The 21,070-nt window shown below is 29.2% G+C and overlaps 1 protein-coding gene, 2 non-coding genes and 1 pseudogene across 3 annotated transcripts; 2 read left to right on the forward strand and 2 right to left on the reverse strand.

Annotated features, from left to right (window-relative positions):
- Positions 1–8,598: 8,598 nt before the first annotated feature.
- On the reverse strand, positions 8,599–12,226 carry LOC107912137 (NAP1-related protein 1). The gene is made up of 10 exons (XM_016840202.2): positions 11,944–12,226; positions 11,271–11,393; positions 11,112–11,162; positions 10,873–10,944; positions 10,599–10,709; positions 10,444–10,505; positions 9,884–9,944; positions 9,732–9,788; positions 9,588–9,623; positions 8,599–8,932 (listed from the first exon to the last, which is right to left on the reverse strand). Exons 1-10 carry the CDS (start codon positions 12,070–12,072, stop codon positions 8,879–8,881), a joined length of 756 nt encoding a protein of 251 aa, XP_016695691.1. The 5' UTR covers positions 12,073–12,226; the 3' UTR covers positions 8,599–8,878.
- Positions 12,227–15,481: 3,255 nt separating this feature from the next.
- Positions 15,482–15,562, forward strand: TRNAL-CAG (transfer RNA leucine (anticodon CAG)). Its single transcript has one exon. It is a non-coding gene; the product is annotated as a tRNA-Leu (tRNA).
- Positions 15,563–17,045: 1,483 nt separating this feature from the next.
- On the forward strand, positions 17,046–17,126 carry TRNAL-CAG (transfer RNA leucine (anticodon CAG)). Its single transcript has one exon. It is a non-coding gene; the product is annotated as a tRNA-Leu (tRNA).
- A 777-nt stretch (positions 17,127–17,903) lies between these two features.
- Positions 17,904–20,769, reverse strand: LOC107912136 (eukaryotic peptide chain release factor subunit 1-3-like; annotated as a pseudogene).
- Positions 20,770–21,070: the final 301 nt, after the last annotated feature.

Here is a 21,070-nt window from a genome sequence, read left to right on the forward strand (position 1 = left end):
TACATGATTTAATCATTCCAAAAATTTTATAATTTTACGTACACACAAAAGCAAAATTACATTTTAACTAGCTCAAAATTTTATAATTCAAATGTAACCCGTGTAAAAAAAATTTAGTTTTTCCCGTATATCACATATCGAGTAACACCAACTTAACAAGTGAAATTATAAACTAAAAACATATATATATATATAAGGAAGTGTGATTTTTTTAAAAATTCCATTTTTTTCTAACCACAAAACAACTTATTTTTAAAAAATTTGTAATTTAGGAAACTAAAAGGGGCTAATGAATGAAAATAGGTAGGCAAAGGTGTATAGGTAGGAGGAGTTAAATGAGTAATTAATAAATCGAAGCGTAAGTAGTGGCATTCTCAGGATTAATTAAGCTAACAGTTTATATTAAGAATTTTATGAAAATTGATTGCCTTCACGTGCTATATTTAATACTACCGATCATCTTTTTTTTAGTAGAATTAATTTTAAGATTTAATTATATTTTAAAAAATTTTAAAATAAAAATCAAACCGAGACAAGACGAGTCATTGAAATTGTAAAGGATTTAAGTTTGAGATCGATTTGAATGAAAGGCTCAAACTCAATTTACAGTTTGAGATGAAAGTTGAACTATATGAGGTCGCACAATTAAGCTAATTTAAAGTAAAAGTGTTATGGAGGAATTTGATTGAGGAAAAAGAGTTAATTTGATAGATTAACTAATTAAAGGATTAAATTGCAAAAATAGTAGAAGTTTGGGGTAATTTTGTAAATTCAAAAAAATAAAAGGGTACTGACTGTGAAATGAATTAGAAGTGAAATATATGCTAATTAATGAGTAATTTATATTTTAAATTAAGATCCCGTAGAAACTCGTAAAAGAAGAAAAATACGAGAATAGTCCCTGAAGGCCTGAACTTCCACAATTGCTACAATTCATCCCAAGTAAGTTCGTACGGTTAAAAATGTAATATTTTGTATAAATTGATGAATGACATTATTTATTTATTCTATTGTTGGAATTGAATTATTGTTGGAATTATAATATTGAATTGGATTTCGGTTTGAATAGAACGCGGAATTTGAGTACATTCGTATTTTGGTGTATGATGGTATTGGAAGGAGACAACAACATTTTTCCCAAGTAAATCGGGGTTCAACATTTGTTGCGAACTCTCGTGTTTTACTTTCTGTTCAGCTCTTACGAGTTTCTGTTCAGCTTTCGAGTTTATGTTGGCGTATTTGAGAGGTTTATGAGCTTCTGTTGACAATGTACTCTTATCCGTAAGTCGTTCTTCGAATAGAAAATTTCGGTAAAGTGATTTATTTAATGAATTTGAAAGACATATTATGTATTTTTGTATTGATTTGAATACGGAGGTATTTATCAATTGAAGTTGTGAATAACAGGGAGTTGACATGAATGATATTATTTATTTGACTTGTTATAGTTAGTTTGGTAAGACTTTTATTTATCCCGTCGAACGTACTAAGCTTCATTAAGCTTATTTGCGTTGTTTAAGGTCCTTGTAGATTTTTGGAATGTTGGACGATCGAATCAACACTTGTACGGTTTAGTCAAGGCTTGACTTGTGAAAATATTATTATAGATATTTTGTTTAAATAACCAACTTACATATTGGTATGTATGTAATTGAATTAGAGTGAACTTTGGTAACTTGGGTAAATAATTAGATAAGTTTGTACATTTTTTTAAAAGTTATCATTTAAGGTATTTAATGGTATATTGGTTGTATGTGGTGATGATACATGTTTAAGACATAATTTTAGCTTATGTTGAATGCCTTGTTATGGCTTGTTGATGTGTAATTTGTTAAGGTTCGGTTGGTGTCAATTTGGGTGAGAAATGTGGCTTAAAAAATGGCCTATTTCCGTCCACACGGGGAGAGATACGGGCGTGTATCTCAGCCGTGTGTGATACACAGCCAAGTGACACGGCCATGTGTCCCCTATATCTTTTAAGAATGCAAGTCAATATGCTCACACAGCCTGGCACACGGGTGTATGGCTTGGCCGTGTGACCCAAGTCAAAGAGTTACACGGGTACGGACACGGGCTGGACACAGCCATGTGTCTCTATTTCGAATGCCCACACGGCCTGAGACACGGGTGTGTCTCCTGACCGTGTGAGTCACACAGCCGTGTGACCCCTGGAGTGTTGAAAATTTTAAATATTTCTGAAAAATTCTCAGAGTTTTCTAATATGTATTTTGGGTCTTGAGGACTCGTTTAAGGGACAATATATATGATTTTTGATTGGTTTTATTATGAATATTGATATGTAATGAAACGTTTGAAATTTCTGTCTGATTGATTCGTAAACCCTGGTAATGCTCAATAACCCTGTTCCGGCGACGGATACTGGTTAGGGGTGTTACACAACCGACCATCAAAAATTAACAAACTAACATATAATTATACACATTTTGCATTCACTTTTGACGAAACTTTTATAAGAGATTTAACTGTTGATATTCGAATTTCGTGATGGTGACTTTTGATAATATTGTTTTTAATTTTTAATTTACTTTTTTTTTCTTTCAAACGAGTTGCAGTATACATGATGTTTTATTATTTAATTACTCGAATATTTTACCAATACAATTTTTATATTTTAATAGTAAAATATATATTCTAAAATTAATAATGAAAAAATATATTATTAGAAAACTTATTCTAATATATTCTCAATAGTAAATTAAGCTTTCAAAATGCATTGAGCTTGAACAGGTATTTTGTTTTTCTATTCATATCTACGAATGTAATCAAATCGAGTCGATCCCAAACATTGTCAAACTCAAGCTAGAATAAACATCTATCTTTAAGCTTGAGAGATAATTAAGTTACTTAATTCAAATTTTGATTAAGCTCATTTATTAATTTTTGCACTCAAGCTCAAGCTTATAACTAAACTTAAGGTTAATAATATATATTAAGAACGATAATATAATTTAAAATATAAAAATATTTAATATATATTAAAAATCAAAAGCTCGACAAGATCTACAAGCCATTTGACCCAAGTATTACTAACCTTGAATTTGACTAAATCCATAGTTTGAGACGTTGCTTGAGCTCGGCTCAATATTTACCAAATTGTCTTCAATTTTTTTTCAAGTCAAACAAGCATCAATGTCTCAATTACACACATATTCATACCTAGCTCGATTTTAACCCTATCAATGGTTACTCACAAACATTATAAATGTTTTTTTATACAATGTCTAAAACTACTTATAACCCCTTCCCAACATTTAAATAGGAGGATAAACATAGACGTATTTAAGGGGGCATGCAGGGGCCTTGACCCCATCCTGAAATGAAAAAAAATTCTTTTTTATCCCTTAAAAAAGAGATAAAATTATAAATTAATAAATGATAAAATTATGTTTTAACCTCTCAAAATTTTATAATTAATTTTCGGTCCCTCGTAAAAAAAAATTTAGATTTGCCCCTAAAGACAAATGCGTTTCAGCGTGCTCAAACTCACATTTTCGAATACCAACAACAATACCGATACCAACCAAATTAAAACTCAATTGGCCAACCATATTATTTATGGGTTAAACTGTGAATAAAATAAAAAATTGTGCTTGTATAATTTCTTTTAAAAAAAAATACCATGCACGAGACTCTTTAAAGAATTACATTTAACAATAGTACTAAAATAAATAAATAAAAAATGAGCTGGTATTGTATTCAAATGCAAGAACATAATAGCAAAATTGGCAGCACAAACTTGCACTGTCCAATTACACTGTTCTTGTCCTCTGCCTCAAGGACGAAATTACAGATAATTTCTTTTTAAATAGGAAAAAAATTATACAGTGTTAAATAGAATATCCTGGCCCATAAGACATAACAGCCACAAATGTATGTATGTATGTATTGTATATGCAGTCTCTATCTCTTTAATATACTGCTGAATTTTGTGGATTCGTTGATTTATTTATCGTAATTGATTGTGGAGGAACGAAGGTGTGTCCCACACAGTTGAAAGAGCAAGGGGATTATGAATTGGGCAATGTATGTATGGCATCGTGTGAGACCACATGCGTCGCCACTTATGTGTATGCAATGTGAAGAAGACAGTTCAACCTCCAGCTTAGCCCTTAGCTGAGCTTTAAGAGACGAGTGTCATCTTTGTTGCACAACCAACAGACAACTATCTGGACCTAATGGGGTCTTACCATTATACATATATATTTAAAAATTATATTTTAGTTTTTAATTACAGAATCTCAGAAAAAATTAAAACATAAGTTGTTATGAGATTCTTTTTAAATTAATAGTTATGGTTAAAAGATAAAAATGAAAAGACTTCATATTTGTTTGATCAAGCCACGTCAGAAATTAGGAATTTGTGCTGATGACCTAATCGGTTGCCAAATGCATTGTCTTTCTCTAGAAACCAATTGAATTAGTTAAAAAATTAGACTCGTGTTGCTCGATGCAAATCTTTTATCGCATAATCAACAATGAAGTGATGTCTCTTTTTTTCTCTTTTTATTTCAACCGTCGATTCAAAAAAATCATATTAGAACGAGATCTTTAAATAGATGCCACCCATGAAATATAATGTTTGGGAGACTTGAATTTTAAAATTTACTAGCGTGATAATGAGTGCGGAGTGTAAGTAACACCCTCGACCCCTTAGTTAAATGGCACAATGACAATTTTAATCACTTTTAAATATTAATAACTCAATTTAATGTTGTTGGGGCAAAAAAAAAGTTGTCTTGGTGCTCTCAAAGATTAAAAATGAGCATATTATATATGGGATGGAGCATGAGTGAGGGATTAGTTGAATCCTACTAAAACTAGGTCAATATGCTGACGTTAAATCTCATGTTTGCAGGTCAACCTAATCATACTCTTTTGTCATATTAATATTTTCAGAAAAAAAGTTTATCAATGTCCTATACCACTGATTACTATACCATTATTTAAGTATTTTTAATAATAAAGTGAACTCCACATATTTACATCTTCTGTTTTTCTACATCTCACGGTGACGATTTAGTGTCAAATTTAATTGGATACTAATGTTCAAAACATACTTTTCGGATGAATAATTTTTAATTTCTATATTTTTTAAAATTAAAAAAAAAACCCCTCATTGCTACAACCATGAATAATTTGGCATAAATAGGAAAAAAAATATATCAAAACCTGTCGATAAAAGGGATGCACAGTGTACGAAGCTTCTGAAAAAATATATATTTTTTAAAAGTTCAAAGTTCATTGGATCAAATTCATGTTTCTAATTATTAAATTAATTAAATTATTATTTTATTGGGTCATACTAAGTAAAACTAAATTGTTAATAAACTTATTCAAATTTAAGGGTTTATTTGTTTTTTTTTTGAGACAGTTAATATTTTCTGTTGTTTGACAAATTTTTTAAAAATATTTCATAAAAATTACTTTTAATGAAACAAACGTACATTCGAGATTTTCTTATCTTTTCATTGTTTAATTGAGTTTATTTTATATCTACAAAGTTATATTTTACATTGTTTTTGCATATATTAATAGTATTTTGTTAAATTCAGGTTCATTACAACATCATTTTTTAGTTACATGACTACCAAGTGAGTATTTTTTTATTTAAAAATGTGACATCAATAAAATTGACAAAAAAAATTAACGATGTCAATAATTGGACTTGATTTTCAAATTTGAAAAGTAGAAGGACTAAATTCTTGAAAATAAAAGTATAAAGACTAAATTGCAAATTTGTGAAGAGTACATAGACTTATAACAAATTTTAACTTTTATACTAGAAAACATTTATTATTAATATATTTATAATTGTAATAAATATTTATTATTAAAATATTAATATTGAATATTTTGAAGAACATTATTTAAAATTATTGTTTTTAAAATTTATCATTAAAATAAAATTGAAATATTAAATAATTTATTAAAATAATAAATTAAATATATACGTTTAATAATATTGAAAAATATAATGTTTTATATTAATATTTTAAATATTTTTAAAAATAAAAATAAAATTTATTATCAATATAATAATATTAAGTTTTATTTAAGTTAATTTTTATATAAAAATAAAATTAAATATAAAGGAGCTCTTTTTCGAAAAATAACTTGCACTTTTCAAAAGGTAAGTCATTTTACAGGAAAAAAAATTATTTTACGTTGACCTGGAAGTCATCTTCCGCTAACCAAGCTATTTTCTGTGAAACAAATACAAGAAAATGTAGAAAATATTTTTCGTAAAACCTTTTAACTGTAAACAAACAGACCTTGAGTATCCTTAAAATGGACTGTGAGATTGCTCTAATGAGATTAAAATCAATGTTAGGAATGCAAATACAATGATGGCAGTGAGGTAGATGTAGAAAAAATGACTATTAAAGATATGAAATTAAAATGAGTATTATATAATGAAAAATAAAAATTCACAATCATATTTATTAAATAAAGCTTAAACTTAATAAAATTATATATATAATAAAAAAATTCAAATAATAGTTAAAAAATTAATAAAATATATTAAATTATAATTAAAAAGATAATAATATTATTACATTAAGAGAAATTTTTAGAAAAAAGACAAAATGAAAATTATTGATACACATTACACAGTTACTTCATTGGACCTTTTTAAGCACCAACCAAGAAAGAGACTTCAGTAATGTGCATTTACTTCACTGAAAGTTTCCCAAATAACTTTCATCAGTGATGCTATGGTGAGAAATGAAAGCCAAATACTTATAAGATTTCAACTTGTTGGAGGAGTGATGGTACCCAGAGCAAGCCTAAATCTAAATAAATAGAATCTCTTAAAATGGACGAGTAACCAGTCTAAATAAAATAGCATAAACTTGATTAATCCATGAGATAAAAATATCAATTAATCCTTCAAATGCTTTTTTTTTTATCTGTGAAATTAAAATATTTATCGCATGATTAATTCTCTCATGGCAGGTGTTGTTTTGAAAAGATAAAATTGACCATAAAATATATTCTATTAACTCCTTTTGATCTATTATTTTATTCAATAATTTTGTTTTGTTTTTTTCCCCTTTTGTCCTTCAAATTTAAGACTGAACGTTTAATAAAGTTGAAAAAGAAAGTGATAAAATGCCCCAAATCCCATGACCCAACCAAAAGAGGCAGCCATCAATTTTTTATGTTGGTTTCCCCCAAAATTGCAAACAAAGGAATCTTTTTATTCATTACATGAAAATCATCATATATACAATATTCAAATAATTTAAAATACAAGTTAAATAAATGTATCTTACACACAAAAAATGTTAATAAAATATCAAACTTGGTGCAAATGTTCAATAAAACCGATGAACTTAAATAGGCTGGAAAAGTTTTTAACATGATCAAGGGTACAAAATTGGTAATTACTTCAATTATATTTTGATATTTTACAAAATTGGGGTTTTTTGTCGAGGAGAACAACAGACAGCATATCTCACTTATTAGCCCTCCCTCCTTTAAATTTTATTTTTAATTTGAAAAATATTTCAAAGAATATCCATATGCAATCCAAAAACCCAATCTATTGTTTCTTAAAAAAAAATTATATATTTTTAATTATTTGGATAAATTTTTATCAGAGCCACCCACCTTTTGTATGACGTACAAACCACATCCTTTATTGCTTTGTTGGGAAAAAAAAAGAAGAATGTGTCATTTTCCAAGATGGCGACAATGCCACTACGTACCACGTGAAAACCGTGAATCAGTGTGCTGTTACTTTATAATTACTTTCGTACTTCAGTTTTTGGTATGTCATTGGTGATAGCTCATTCAAGTTGGTTCTCAAGGCTGTATATAAATTAATTACGAGATATGGTTTTCATACATTAATAAAGAAAATAAAAATAAATTTTTAACATTAATATTTCAACCCTCAGTTGGAATTATTATGAGATTAATGTTTCAAATAGTTATTTGGCATTGTAAAAAATATGATGAAAGTCTACATTTTCTTATATTACAGTAAAAGGTATAAATTACCACTTTTTACTTGAAAACGAAGCACGCATCATATCTATAGTACCAAGATCAATTTAATCCCTATATTACAAAAAAGAATAAAAAAATTTTATTGTATAAAAAATATCTACAAAATTATTTTTTTCAATTGAAATTTAACTCCAAACAAAAGATTTCATGTATAAACATAAAAACTTCAAAAATATCAACTTTGTTAAAGAGTAAATGATACTTTTTATATCATTCTTTTTAATAGCACAAGGACTAAATTGATCCATTTAATAATAAAAAGACTAATTTGATATTCTATATTAGCGGGATCACCTAAGCATTTCACCGAAAAAACTTCAAATTTAGGGCAACCTTAAGAGCAACAAAACTCTGTTTACCTTTTAATCCTTCCTTGGGGAGAGTTCATTGTACTAGACTTTGAAAGGTTGCAAAAACTCTTTGCCTTCTGTAATTATTTTGGCCAGCAACGGTAAATATGAGAGATGCCAGCTCAATGCCAATAACCCATAATCTATTCTGCATTTACTTGTCATAATATAATTTTTCTCTTCTAGTTTCCTGAGTTTAAACAAATCTATAGATAAAAAAGGGGGGTATATTCCCAATATTGTTACCACGGGGGAGGAAACAAGAAAAAAAAACAAACATAAAAAAGATAAAGGTAAACGAGAGATGGACAAAAAGGAAATGAGTTAAGAGGTATGGTGACACACTAATGAGAGTTGTTTGTGAAGCAGAGAAAGCTATCTAAAAGATGATTATGCTCCCCATAACCTTAGTAACTACTACGACACAACTTTGCACAAGTTCTTACTTAAAGCAAGGCAAGCAACTAACTAATATAAGGCCAGATGTGATTTTAGTTATCGTCTTCGTCTTCATCTTCATCATCTTGATCATCTTCATCTTTTCCCTGTCAATGATGAAAAATAAGAAAAATCTATAATAATAAAAAAAAGGGAAAAAGATACAGGAGAAACCTACAATATAATGCATCACTCAGACGAGTATAAATATACACAATTTAGTTTTTCTGATATTTTAGCATCCTTGAAGTGTAACAGATGTTTAAGCTATTGGCATTTGACAACAATGTTATGTCCGACAAAATACAGAAATTTTCAAATAGAGCTACACCTGATCAGTGATCTAGATCCAACTATTCACCAAGAATAAAGTGAAAATGCATTTACAGGTTTCTATCACAATTTCCAGTATCGCATTCAACAATATTCAGCCCAAGCAAATTCATAGAGCCAGTATCTCATATAAATCTCACCATGATTCAGAACCACCACAACAAAACGAAATAAGAAAATAAATTCTCATTGAGATATACTTGAAGTAAAAGGATTCATTCTTACCCACTGTTTGATAAAACCTTAAAACAACACTAAGCATGGTCCATATTCACTTTTTTTCAAAAAAAAAAATTCCTGTTTCAATTGATAAATTCATACTTTAACTACGAGCAAATCTCTAGCAAACATACACTCACAAAACAATAAATACATATATTGTACAGACACATATATGGGTATCAGTATCTGTGTGTGCATATAAAGTACCTCTTCATCACCTTCAGAGTCCTCTTCATCAGCCTCCTGAATCAAGGGAGTTATCAATAGAATAACAATTAGCAGAAGAAGAAAATGATCTTGAGCAACAGGCATATAAACAAAATCAGGGAACTTCAAAGAAAAAGAAGTTACATTGTTGAAATAAGTAAGAGGATTAGGCCATAAATCCTCCTTGATAATCTCAGCTACCTGTAATGTTTACCAAGAGAAACTTAGACCAGCTCTGTTACAAAATGAGTGAAACAAAATAAAAACTACACATAATACACGCATTTAGATCTTACCTCATCATGAATTTCATCCATGTCATCTTTCTGCTGAGCATCAGCAAACCAGGAAAAGAAGCTACACTCAAGTGCAAGAAATTTAGCACAACTTAGAGTGACTAAGAAACAGTGACATAAGTGGATGCAAACTATATGATAATGCAAATGACTATCAAGGTTAAGTTATAATGCAACTTATAAGAAACTAAAAAAAAAAAGTATAGATGCAAGCCATTTATAGGCACAACAATCACCATACAATATTTGAAAAGTAATTGCATTAATTAAAGGTTTCCGACAGTCACCTTCTTTATACGCTAACTTGTCTTGTAATAGAACAGATTTCAATCATTCAAGGTTTGGCTAAGTAATACTGAAGGAAGATGAGTAGTTGGAAAAAAATCTTATAAAATGCAATGCTAAAGCCAAAAGTGCAAGAAAGTTATTAAGAATAGTGAGGAAATAGTAACAAAGTGACAGTGTTTCACAACCTGAAGTTATTAAAGAAAAATGTACCAAGTTTTATGTTAATGGGGTCATAGACAGAGAAAATAGATTAACAAGTATGATAAACAAACCTTTCTTCGGCAAATTGTCGCTTGTTTCCTTTCTTCTCATGATTAACTCCATTTGGCAAGCCCTTCTCATTTAGCAAAAGTAATTTTATCTAATATCCACAAAATGAAAATAGCAAGAAATTGACTAGACATCAAGAGAGCAGAGAAGCCCTCACCATGTCCTCTTTCCACTTGATTTGAGTGGCAGTAATTTTAATTCCTTCATCAAGGAAGGTAAAGGTCTTTGTAAGCTTTGTATCTTCAAAATAAGGATTGGGGTTGAAGTTCTGTGAAAAAAGTACAATAAAAGTCGGTATACAAATCATCAGGACAAATTAAAGCACGAAATAATGTAACATCTAAGAGATGTTACGAGCAAGAAAAGTAAAACTAAAAGCAATTTCAATTAACTAGAAGCTAATGTAAAGAACAGGAACATAGATAACTTACAAAAGTAATAGAGTATCCAGATTTCAGATCTTTGCAATCCTCCACTTCAAGTGAGTTAATATGCTTGAATATCTACCAAATAAGAATAATTGAAAAGAAGAGATGAAAAAAATAAGAAAGCAGTTAATTAAGATCACATGGAAGGCAAACATCCAGAAATATGCTTTTAACAAAATAAAACCAAAAAAATCAAATTTTAGCAGAACAAATCCCAGTTTGAGAGAGAATTGGCAGTAAACCTTCTGATCCTCTTCGGTCAAAAGTTCACCCAAAACAGGATGACTCAAGAACTGCACATGAACAAAGCATTTCAATTAAAAACTTTCTTCGGAACATGGAAGCAGTTCTTGAAAAAAAAATGTACCCTAAAACTAATAGAAAATAATAGAATCACTTACAGCCGTCAACCAGAAATCAGGAATTGATTTGATTATGTCGTGCCGCTTATCATAGACTGGCTTGCGTAAGTGGTTGTATTTCTGCTCCACTTCCAAGACTTTCTCACTAGCCTCCTCATTGATCTACAACATATCAAAACGGAAACATTAAATATAGAATCACCATGTCCAATGATTAACCACTCATGTAAGCAAACATATCAAGGTAAATCACCTTCTTTACAATGATACATAACAACCTAAAGAAAACACCCCAAAAAAAGTGTCCAATGAAGCAGACACGACACTTCAAAACATTGAATAAGACAATTGAAGGACTAAAGCTTTCTTCAATAATTCAGAAATATCAAACATACAAAGCGAATCAGGTACAAAAATTATCAATATTATCAAAGACAGAAATAGCATTATTAACATTTATTTCATTGACACACAATTGAAATCGAAAAAAAAGAAACAATACGTAACCATTCAAACAAAATAAAAACACAAGGGAATCCAAGATTAAAATAAAACAACATGAAAACCAAGGTTTGCTACCATTTATTCCAAAATTTTCCTCATAAACACTAAGGAACCAAAAATAAATAAAGCGACAGCATATAAAAGCATGAATACAAATACATAAAATTTTATATATAAGAAAGTGAAATTCAATTAAAAACAAATGGACCTTCTCAAGCCCGTCTTGGATCTCTTGAAGTTTCTCGATGGAAAAGACGAGTGCGCCGTCAATTTGTTCAGAGTTCTCTTCGACTCCCTTCTCTTCTAGTTTCGCCTTCTTTCCTTTGTCAGCCACCATTCTTGTCCTTCTCACTTACACCAAACAGAAAAATGAAAACCCTAAACCCTAGATTTTAGTCCTCTAGTCTTAAACCCTAATACTGTTTTTTTTTTTGGAGAGTAAAGTGAGGGAGAGAGAGTGACGACAAAATGCTAGGGGTTTGGGAGTTTAAATATCTGTTTTGTTGGGATCTTTTCGGGGTTTTACCAATGGGTACTGAATAAAGGTTTAATTCTGCATCAAGTCCCTATAATGTTTGGAGCTTAGAAATTTAGTTTTCAAATAATTTAGCCTCCTATTTGTGTGATTTAAAATTTAAAGTACAATTTGTTTCAAAAAAAAATTTAAAATAAAATTAATAATATTGTTAATAGATATCTTTAAAATTTTAATGTGGTATCCTAATAATTAAAAGAAAAAATAAAGTACAACTCATAAAACATATTTAAATGTAAATGTAAATTAATAAAAATTATTATTAATTATATTTGTTTTTTTGAATCGAATAAGTAGAATGGTTAAATTCTTGAAACTAAAATTAAAAAATTTAAACTTAAAAAATCCGTATAGTGCGTATTGAGCGTAGAATTAGACCCTAATAAATAATATCTTCTTTCTCTTCTTAGAAAAATAATAAAATGTTATTAATGACTTTTAAGTTTTGATAATATTATTTTCCTAAAAAATGTAGCAACTTTCTCCTAGGAAAACTATTCGATTCGGGATATGTAACGCCACGAAAATTTCAGATATACATTAATAATAATAAATAAGAGTAAATTCCACAATTAATCATCTAACTTTAAATTAATTTTCATTTTGATCATCAGAAAAATTCTCAAATATAGCACAGTTATTAGATATTTTCCCATTTTAATCATTCACCATGATTCGGCTAACCACGATTTTGACTAAAATGAGTGCATAATTATACTGCCATTAGTCAAATTAATGGTAAACGGTGGTGGTATATTTAAAAAAATTTCTATGACCAAAATAAAATTTTACTAAAATTGAGTGGTTACCATGCGATTTATTAAAAATATTATATATGATATGAGTTATTTGAATTGCATCTATTAGATTCTTTCTCAACGCAAATAATTATCCTCAATTCTCTATCGCCATCTATCGCCCGCTTAAGTCACGTGTTTCCTTTCTCTTTTAGACATTGATTAAACTCAACTTATAATAGAATTCTACATTTAAACATACAAAAATTAAAATATTGAAAACTATGTATTTAGATTATAAGAATATGTTTAAAAATAAAATAAATTAATTAATATTAATAAATTGTTTTTAATCTTAAAAATATACTTTTATTTTGTAAATATTTTGTAATAATATTATTTTTTAACTTGGGAAAATCAACCCAATGCATATTACTCTACTTAAGATTCCTTTTTCTTTTAACTTGGGGAAAATTTTATAATATTTCTTATTCTCTAATTATAATTACAATTTATTTGCTCTCATTTCCTCTAGCATTATTTTCACATATTTTATTTTTTTTATTTATAAAAGTTACATGGTTTGAAATTTTTATAATTTTAAATAATTCAAAATTTCAAAAAAAATATCATTTCTATAAAATTACATGTTGAATTTTATTTATAAAAATATTTTATTTTATGCGGTAAAGCCTCATTAAACATAAGAATTGAATTATTTGTATTTCGTGTATTATACATAATATAAACATTAGGTTAAGGAACACTCACTATAATATCGGAATTTTTATACAAAAATAATTATTATTAAAAGTTTATGTAAAATTTAAATGACATTTTGATAAAATGATAAAGTTTAAATAATAAAAAACATATACGGTGAGCTAAATTTCATTGATTTTATATAAAAATATAAAAATACAATAATAATATAATAATATAAGTTACTTAATTTCTAGTTATTTTGTTACTTCTTAATTGTCTTTGTATTTGATTAATTTGTTACATGGAAATTTTTGATGCTTTTAATAGTGGCTAAATAAAAAGTGATTATTTTTTTTTATAGTTACATTTCTAGTTATAATTTATATTAATACTTATCAAACAATTTAATATGGATAACTTGCCATTCGTTTGGGGTGTTGGCCATAATAATTATGTAAGAGAGATGGTCGAGTGGTTCAAGGCGTAGCATTGGAATTGCTATGTAGACATTTGTTTACCGAAAGTTTGAATCTGCCTTTTTTCGTACCTTCACCTAATTCGCTAATGTTATATATATACAGGTAAACTATTAAAATAGTCACTGTTGTTTGCCTCGAGTTATATTTTGGTCACTTATGTTTTAATCACTTACGTTATTGTTTTATTACGAATAGATCACTTTGCGTTAAGAGTTGTTACCTCCTAAACTATAGCCCGACGTGATAGTTAAAATGGGTTTTCAATGCCAAACATGGATGTCCACTTGGAATGAGAAAAAAGTTATATATTTTTTTATGAAAACATAATACAAAATTCTGCCCTAAAACTCAATTTTCTCCAATTTAAAAAGAAGAAACAATTAGATTTTTTTTTTGTTACCATCAGAGAAGAGAAGAGCAGAACGACAGAGAAGAAGAAAAAGAAGAAATTGACACACCAACTTTTATACATGCTTGCTATTGTGGTTGCCCACACACAAATAAACAAAGATGAAACATGTTTTTTTTTATCTGTCACATATATAAAAAAATGAAAAGATGGATCACCTTTTTGCAAAAAAAAATCCATAATATCTGAATCCAAAACCTATGTCAAGAACAAAAAAAAAACTCATTATTTATTGTAATCCATGTCTGAATCATCTATTAAATCGATCATTTGTTCTTCCATTTTGAATAAAAAATTCAACCGATTGATGGAGCACTCAAATTGATTTCTATTGTTTCGATTCAATAAAGATGATTATGAAAATAGATGGTTTTTTAGTCAAAATGGGAAGGAAAATTAAAAGAAAAAAGAGACCAATGGTTCCTTTTTTTTTCTTTTTTTCAGTTCAAATATTAAATTGATACATTGGTTTTGATTATTTTGGGAAATCAAATTAACATTTTCCTTTAATTAACTTAGAATTTTCAATAAATTTAATTAAAAATAATTAATTTACTTGGTTGGACATCCACGATGGCATTAAAAACCCATTTTAACTATTACATCATACTGTCGTCTAAGAGGTAATAGATCTTAACGGAAAAGTGACAATTTCATAATAAAACGATAACGTAAATGACTAAAATATAACTTTTTAAACATAAGTGATTAAAATGGAACCTGCAGCAAATAAAAATGACTATTTTAATAGTTTACCATATATATATATTAAGGGATTTGGTTATATAAATATTTTTATAGGAAGGCATATTTCCATTTTTATAGTCAAAAGTGGGATTTTGACTAGTAATTCCGTTTCCATAACATGGTTAAATAAACCTGTCAAGATGGCCGAGTTGGTCTAAGGCGCCAGTTTCAGGTACTGGTCCGAAAGGGCATGGGTTCGAATCCCATTCTTGACAGAACATTTTAAAATTTTAAAACTAATTAAAATGGAGCATGGGCTTTGACCCGCAAAAAAGCTTATAAAGCTATGTTTGATAAACCCAATAACTATTTTTATCCTCTATTCCTCTTTAAACAATTATAGATACAATTTTTTATATTAATTAAAATTAAAAACTTAATAAAAAAGGATAGCAGTTATTGTAAACTTAAATTTGAAGTTTGAACTAAATAACTTTGAACTTTTTTTTAATATTCAAATTACAATTATTAATATTAATTAAAATTAAATATGGGGAAAATTATTCCATAAACTCTTCTCACCACCTCATATATGATCCTATCCAATTATTTTATGTCACGTCAACAACTTTTTTCAACTCAAATTAAAAAGATTAAAACAATTTCCCCTCAAATTTAATTTTGGTCAATTTCTTTTTCTTTTGATTTGACATATTTTTTTAGAAAATAATTTAGGGTTTTGGTGATTTTCCTAATTTTTTTATTTTTTAATTGTTACAACAAAAATTAGGGTTTTGAGCAATTCAAAATCAGCAATGAAAGGATTACAGGCTGAGCAAAAATAATGGAGAGATTACATAATCAAGTTCGTTCCTATTTTTAATGATTAAAATTAACTATTTTTAAGATTTTTAATTCAACTATGAAATAGTTATTGAATGTTGATAATAATGTTGAAATCTAATGTTTGCTTAATATTATAGGACAAATCTGCATCCAGCATTTCTCAATATTATAGGACAACGTCGTCGTGAAGAAGAAAGTTGTTGCACTCGGCAATAAGCCGATCAAGTAGCATACCGGTCATGAAGAAATCGATTGGCAAACTCGCAGGCTTAGGTCGCAGACGCTAACTCATTTTTCAACACACACAAGTTCCAAAAATACCACATGCTGCACAATAACAACATGGTTATCTGTGTTAGAACATTATCATCACCTTCCTACATCAACGAAAGGGACCGATAATGGACTGTCGAAGCCGGTGGCACAATCCCAGCCACTGCCCAAACATCAACTGCCACTGAGCAAGACATCATAACATGGTCCAGATCTTCTAACTCCCCACAACGAGCACAACTAATCGGCTTTATTTATAAAATATTTTATTTTACAAAGTAGAATCTCATTATACTTAATACTTGAATTATTGCATTTTATGTAGGATACACAATATAAATGTTAGATTAAAGAACTAACTATGATGTGGGTGAAAATTTTATATAAAAAATGTATTTATTAAAAGTTCATATAAGATTTAAACGAAAATTTAGAATTAAATGGTAAAGTTGAAAATTTAAAATTTATATGTTGTAGGTTCAAATCTGATCACGAATTAATCTTATATAAAATATAAAAATACAAACAAGCCGCCATAATATTATAAGTGATTTTGTAAAGATATAAGTAAGGGATTTGAAAGGTGAAATTGTAAATAATTTTATTGGAAGGTGAACTTCCATTTGTATCTCCAAATATGTCAAGATGGCCGAGTTGGTCTAAGGCGCCAGTTTCAGGTACTGGTCCGAAAGGGCATGGGTTCGAATCCCATTCTTGACAGAGAATTAAAATATTTTTATATTTAAATCGTAAATGGATCATGTGCTTGAATCCGCAACAATGCTTATAAACCTTAAGTTGGTCCTCTTTATTCGAATTATGATTTTTTAGTATTTAAAAATTATAAATACAAAATTTTAAAGCTAAATAATGAAGATTTTTTAATATTCTTGATAACCCTTATTTTAAATCTACATTTTAAGTTTGATTCCAACTTAGTAACTTTTTAACTTTTTTTTACATATCTTCTTGAATTCGAATTATAATTTTTGATATGAAGTAAAACAAAAAATAAGATTAAAAATAATAAAGATATTATCGAATTACTTAAAATTAAGTCGTTTAGTAACTTAAATTGCTTTTGCTTAAGCTCAATGTTTTGATGTATAATATTTAAAGAGTTCGAAAGCAAATCTGCCGTTGATCTTAGGGATATCTTCTTAAGATGCAGCTTTGAAAACCGCGTTGTCCGGAAAAAGAATTATAATGAAACTTTAGATTCAATAAAAAAATTAAAAATTAAATAAACCAAAATATTTGAACAGAAAGTGGTAATTACTCGAACCGGAGCAAATGTTAATAAAAAATCTCATATAAAAATTATTAATTATTCTATTTAAAAAATATTTATAAGAAAGGACTTAAAAATTTTACAATTCCTCAAACATAAAAAACAATCAACCGAACACCATCCAATATTTCTCAAGGTTATAGGGCAAACTGCCTTAAAATCCAAAATACTAATAATAATAATTTTTTGTTGGGTCAGATAGACAATTCTAAAACATATTCATAGACATTCAATTATATAATATTAACAAGGTCTCTTATAAAATGAAAAACATAGCTTCCACAAAAGTTTGGATATCAGACGACAATGTCCAGAGATAAGGTATCATTTAGGCATAACATAACAAGTAGATGAACCAAATATATTATCAATAGCTCCACACAACTACACCCTAAGGCAAGTATGTTACCATATGGATATCATAAATCCCAGATTTTATATATGTAAGGCCCTGCTCCAGTAAATAGAAGAAATGAAGCTCCATGGGATTCTAAGTTAAGCCTTCTTCACACATTCTAGCTGCTGCTACATCGATCTGTTGACGCGCAATACTGCACATAAAGCCTGCTGCAAATTAGATTAAACGGCATTTACCGAATGATCAAAATGCATAACCATAAACACCATTTAATTGAATCAATCAACTATAATTCAACTCATACCTTAATTAGATGTATGAGAAACTTTGGGGGCATCCCGAGCAGCTCGGGCGCTGGTGCAGTCTTTGCTTTTGACCCCATCATCCTGCACCGTTAATGGGGTGGAGTTGATTGGTTGCTATTCGGAATCATCATAAACTTCTCCATCATCAGAAAACTCATCAAATGATCTCATGTCAAGTTGGTATCGGAGGATGCCCCCAATCCCGCCAAACCCTCGGCAGAACTGGGAACCCTCTTGTGATTTGTTGGTAACAAACTCGAGACTACAACCGAATCGCTTGTATTCATTAGCAAACCACTCTAAAAGTGGCATCTTTTCCTGAACCTCCAAATCAGCTGAGTTGGATGAGTCCTGGAAGTTGGTCATATCAGCTTCTTGTTCCTTGTTCAAATGTCTTACGACAACTTCACCGGTAACGCTGTTCTTCAACATGTACCTATTTATGTCCAGATTTTCCCATACGATAAGTATCTCAACAGCTCCCATCTCCAAGGCCTTCAGTGTGTCATCCACACCGAAAACATACTTCCCGGTATCTTGACTAATCTCCTCAAAGTATTTCCCTATTAACGCTTCTCCTGTATGAATTTCACATTCGACAGGATTTCTGCTGAAAGCTCGATTGCTTGGTTGAAACCATTCTCACCTCCATAAGAGACATCAACCACATTCAGAACCTTAGCCTGAAGCCGTTGATCAAACATATCTGATTGACTCAGCTCAGTTTTGAAATCAGCCGATCCAGCAAGTATTAATCCTGAAACATTAGGCTGACTAGTGGCAGGATTAATAAAAAATTGTGTCGCAAGTTCAGCAGTCTTTCTCACATAGTTGTGTCGTTTTTCCATTCGAAGTCGAGCAAAACGAAGAGCTGATTGTCCTCCTCTCCCGTGCTTCTTGGGAAGATCAACACTGAACTTATGGAGCACCTCTATAGCATTGCCACTTAATGTCCCAAAGAGAGTCCCATTACCATCCATCACAATAAAACCAAACTTATCATCTGATTCCAAAAGTTCCTCAGTGTGAAATTTGTTGTCACAGAGATAAAGAGATGCATTTATAGGCCTGAAAGGCTCAAAATCAATCGAGACTTTCTTCTCCTTCCCATCTTCAGTCACAATCGTGCCCGTATAGAGCACAAGCCCATTGGGAGGAACTTTACTATATAGTTTGAGCCTTTGCTGGGCAGAAGTGATTGCACCTAACACAGATTGACGATTGACTCTGCTTTTGATGTTTGAAGCAGTCCCAAATTCATCTCCAAGCATCTTGGTAACCCTCGATATCTGATCACGTGGAGGCATTATGAGAGATATCATGCTGGTGCCATTGCCTCTAGCTGCTTCGAGTGCTTTAATCAGCTTCTTGATCTTCCATATCTCGATATTTTTGTCAGTCTCATGACCGTCCGCCATTGCTAGTTAATGTAGTACCTGCCCAATAAAGTTAAATAAAATTACCTAAAATCAGCCAAACAATTAACAAACCATACCTGAAAAGTACTCAAATCTAGCACTCAGGCATGGTAATCATAAAAAAGAGTCAAAACATGAATATTATCAAATAATTTATCTAATCTGCCAAAGAAAAAAAAATCAAGTTTGAATCACATCATAAGAACAATCAAAGCACGCAACACATCTAATCTGTTTATATAAACAAGTTCTAATGACCTAAAATAATCTATACAAATTACTATTGAGCATCAGAAACTTAAAATAAACTACGAAAAAAAAGAAGAATAAAGAGAATATAAAATTGGCATTAATAACAAAAAAAAAAAATCCAATAGCTTTGCCTCTGATCTCAAAGAAAATCAAAATAATTCAAAATTACTAATACTTACAAAGATGCTAAGCACTACGCAAAGAACTATTTAAAAACAAAAGTCCGGCTATTAAAATATTCGTTTTAACGAACTCAGGTTAATATATTTTAATACATTAAACGCTTCCACTAAATGATATAATAAATTCCTATTTATATAATCTAACAGAATTTCGCCCCCAGAAAATACTATCCATACTAGAGGCTTTGTTTTTCAATTTACTAACCTGGATACGTAATTTTAACCTAGATTTTCAAAATAAAAAACCGAAATTCAAAGCAATTTATGCATAAGAACAAACAAAAATGAGGAATATAACTTGAATTTAATTCCCTAAGTTGCATCAAATGTCGAACAGATCTAATGCGAAAAAAAATAAGGAGAGAAAAATACCAGTTTTTGAATTGATTAAAATAAGAATAAAATTAGAGGAGAAAAATAATAAAAAGAAAAGAGAATAACCTGAGGAAATCGCCTCCAAAGCGGTGAAATAAAAAAAGGCTGCAAATTTTGTTTGGTTCGGAGCGCAGTCCGATACAATATATACCGTGCAAAGAAGATGCCCTAGCACCTGCGATGGTAAACCAGTAATTTTATTTGTTTATTATTTTTTATGTAGTTATTAATAAAAAAATTATTTCTTTTATTTTTTAAATAATAATGTTTTTATCTATCTATAGTTTAGAAAAAGTTTTGAACTAACAAAAATAATATTTATTTTTATCATATTATTAACTTTACATTTAAAATAATTATAATTTAATAAAAATTATGGTAATTACAAATTTAAAAATAATTGAAACTTAAATTGCAATTATTAATTAAAAATTGTGCTAATTTAAACTTTTGAACTATAAAAATAACATTTATTTTTCATCA

Source organism: Gossypium hirsutum, chromosome D11 (assembly GCF_007990345.1).
Source record: "Gossypium hirsutum isolate 1008001.06 chromosome D11, Gossypium_hirsutum_v2.1, whole genome shotgun sequence".
NCBI classification, from domain to species: Eukaryota; Viridiplantae; Streptophyta; class Magnoliopsida; order Malvales; family Malvaceae; genus Gossypium; species Gossypium hirsutum.

Coding starts and splice junctions, on each gene's coding strand:
- LOC107912137 (XM_016840202.2), bottom strand. CDS start 12,072: ATGGTGGCTGACAAAGGAAAGAAGGCGAAACTAGAAGAGAAGGGAGTC. Junction 11,394..11,943: donor TCCAAGACGGGCTTGAGAAG/GTCCATTTGTTT, acceptor GATATGTTGTAG/ATCAATGAGGAGGCTAGTGA. Junction 9,789..9,883: donor TGGATGAAATTCATGATGAG/GTAAGATCTAAA, acceptor TAAACATTACAG/GTAGCTGAGATTATCAAGGA.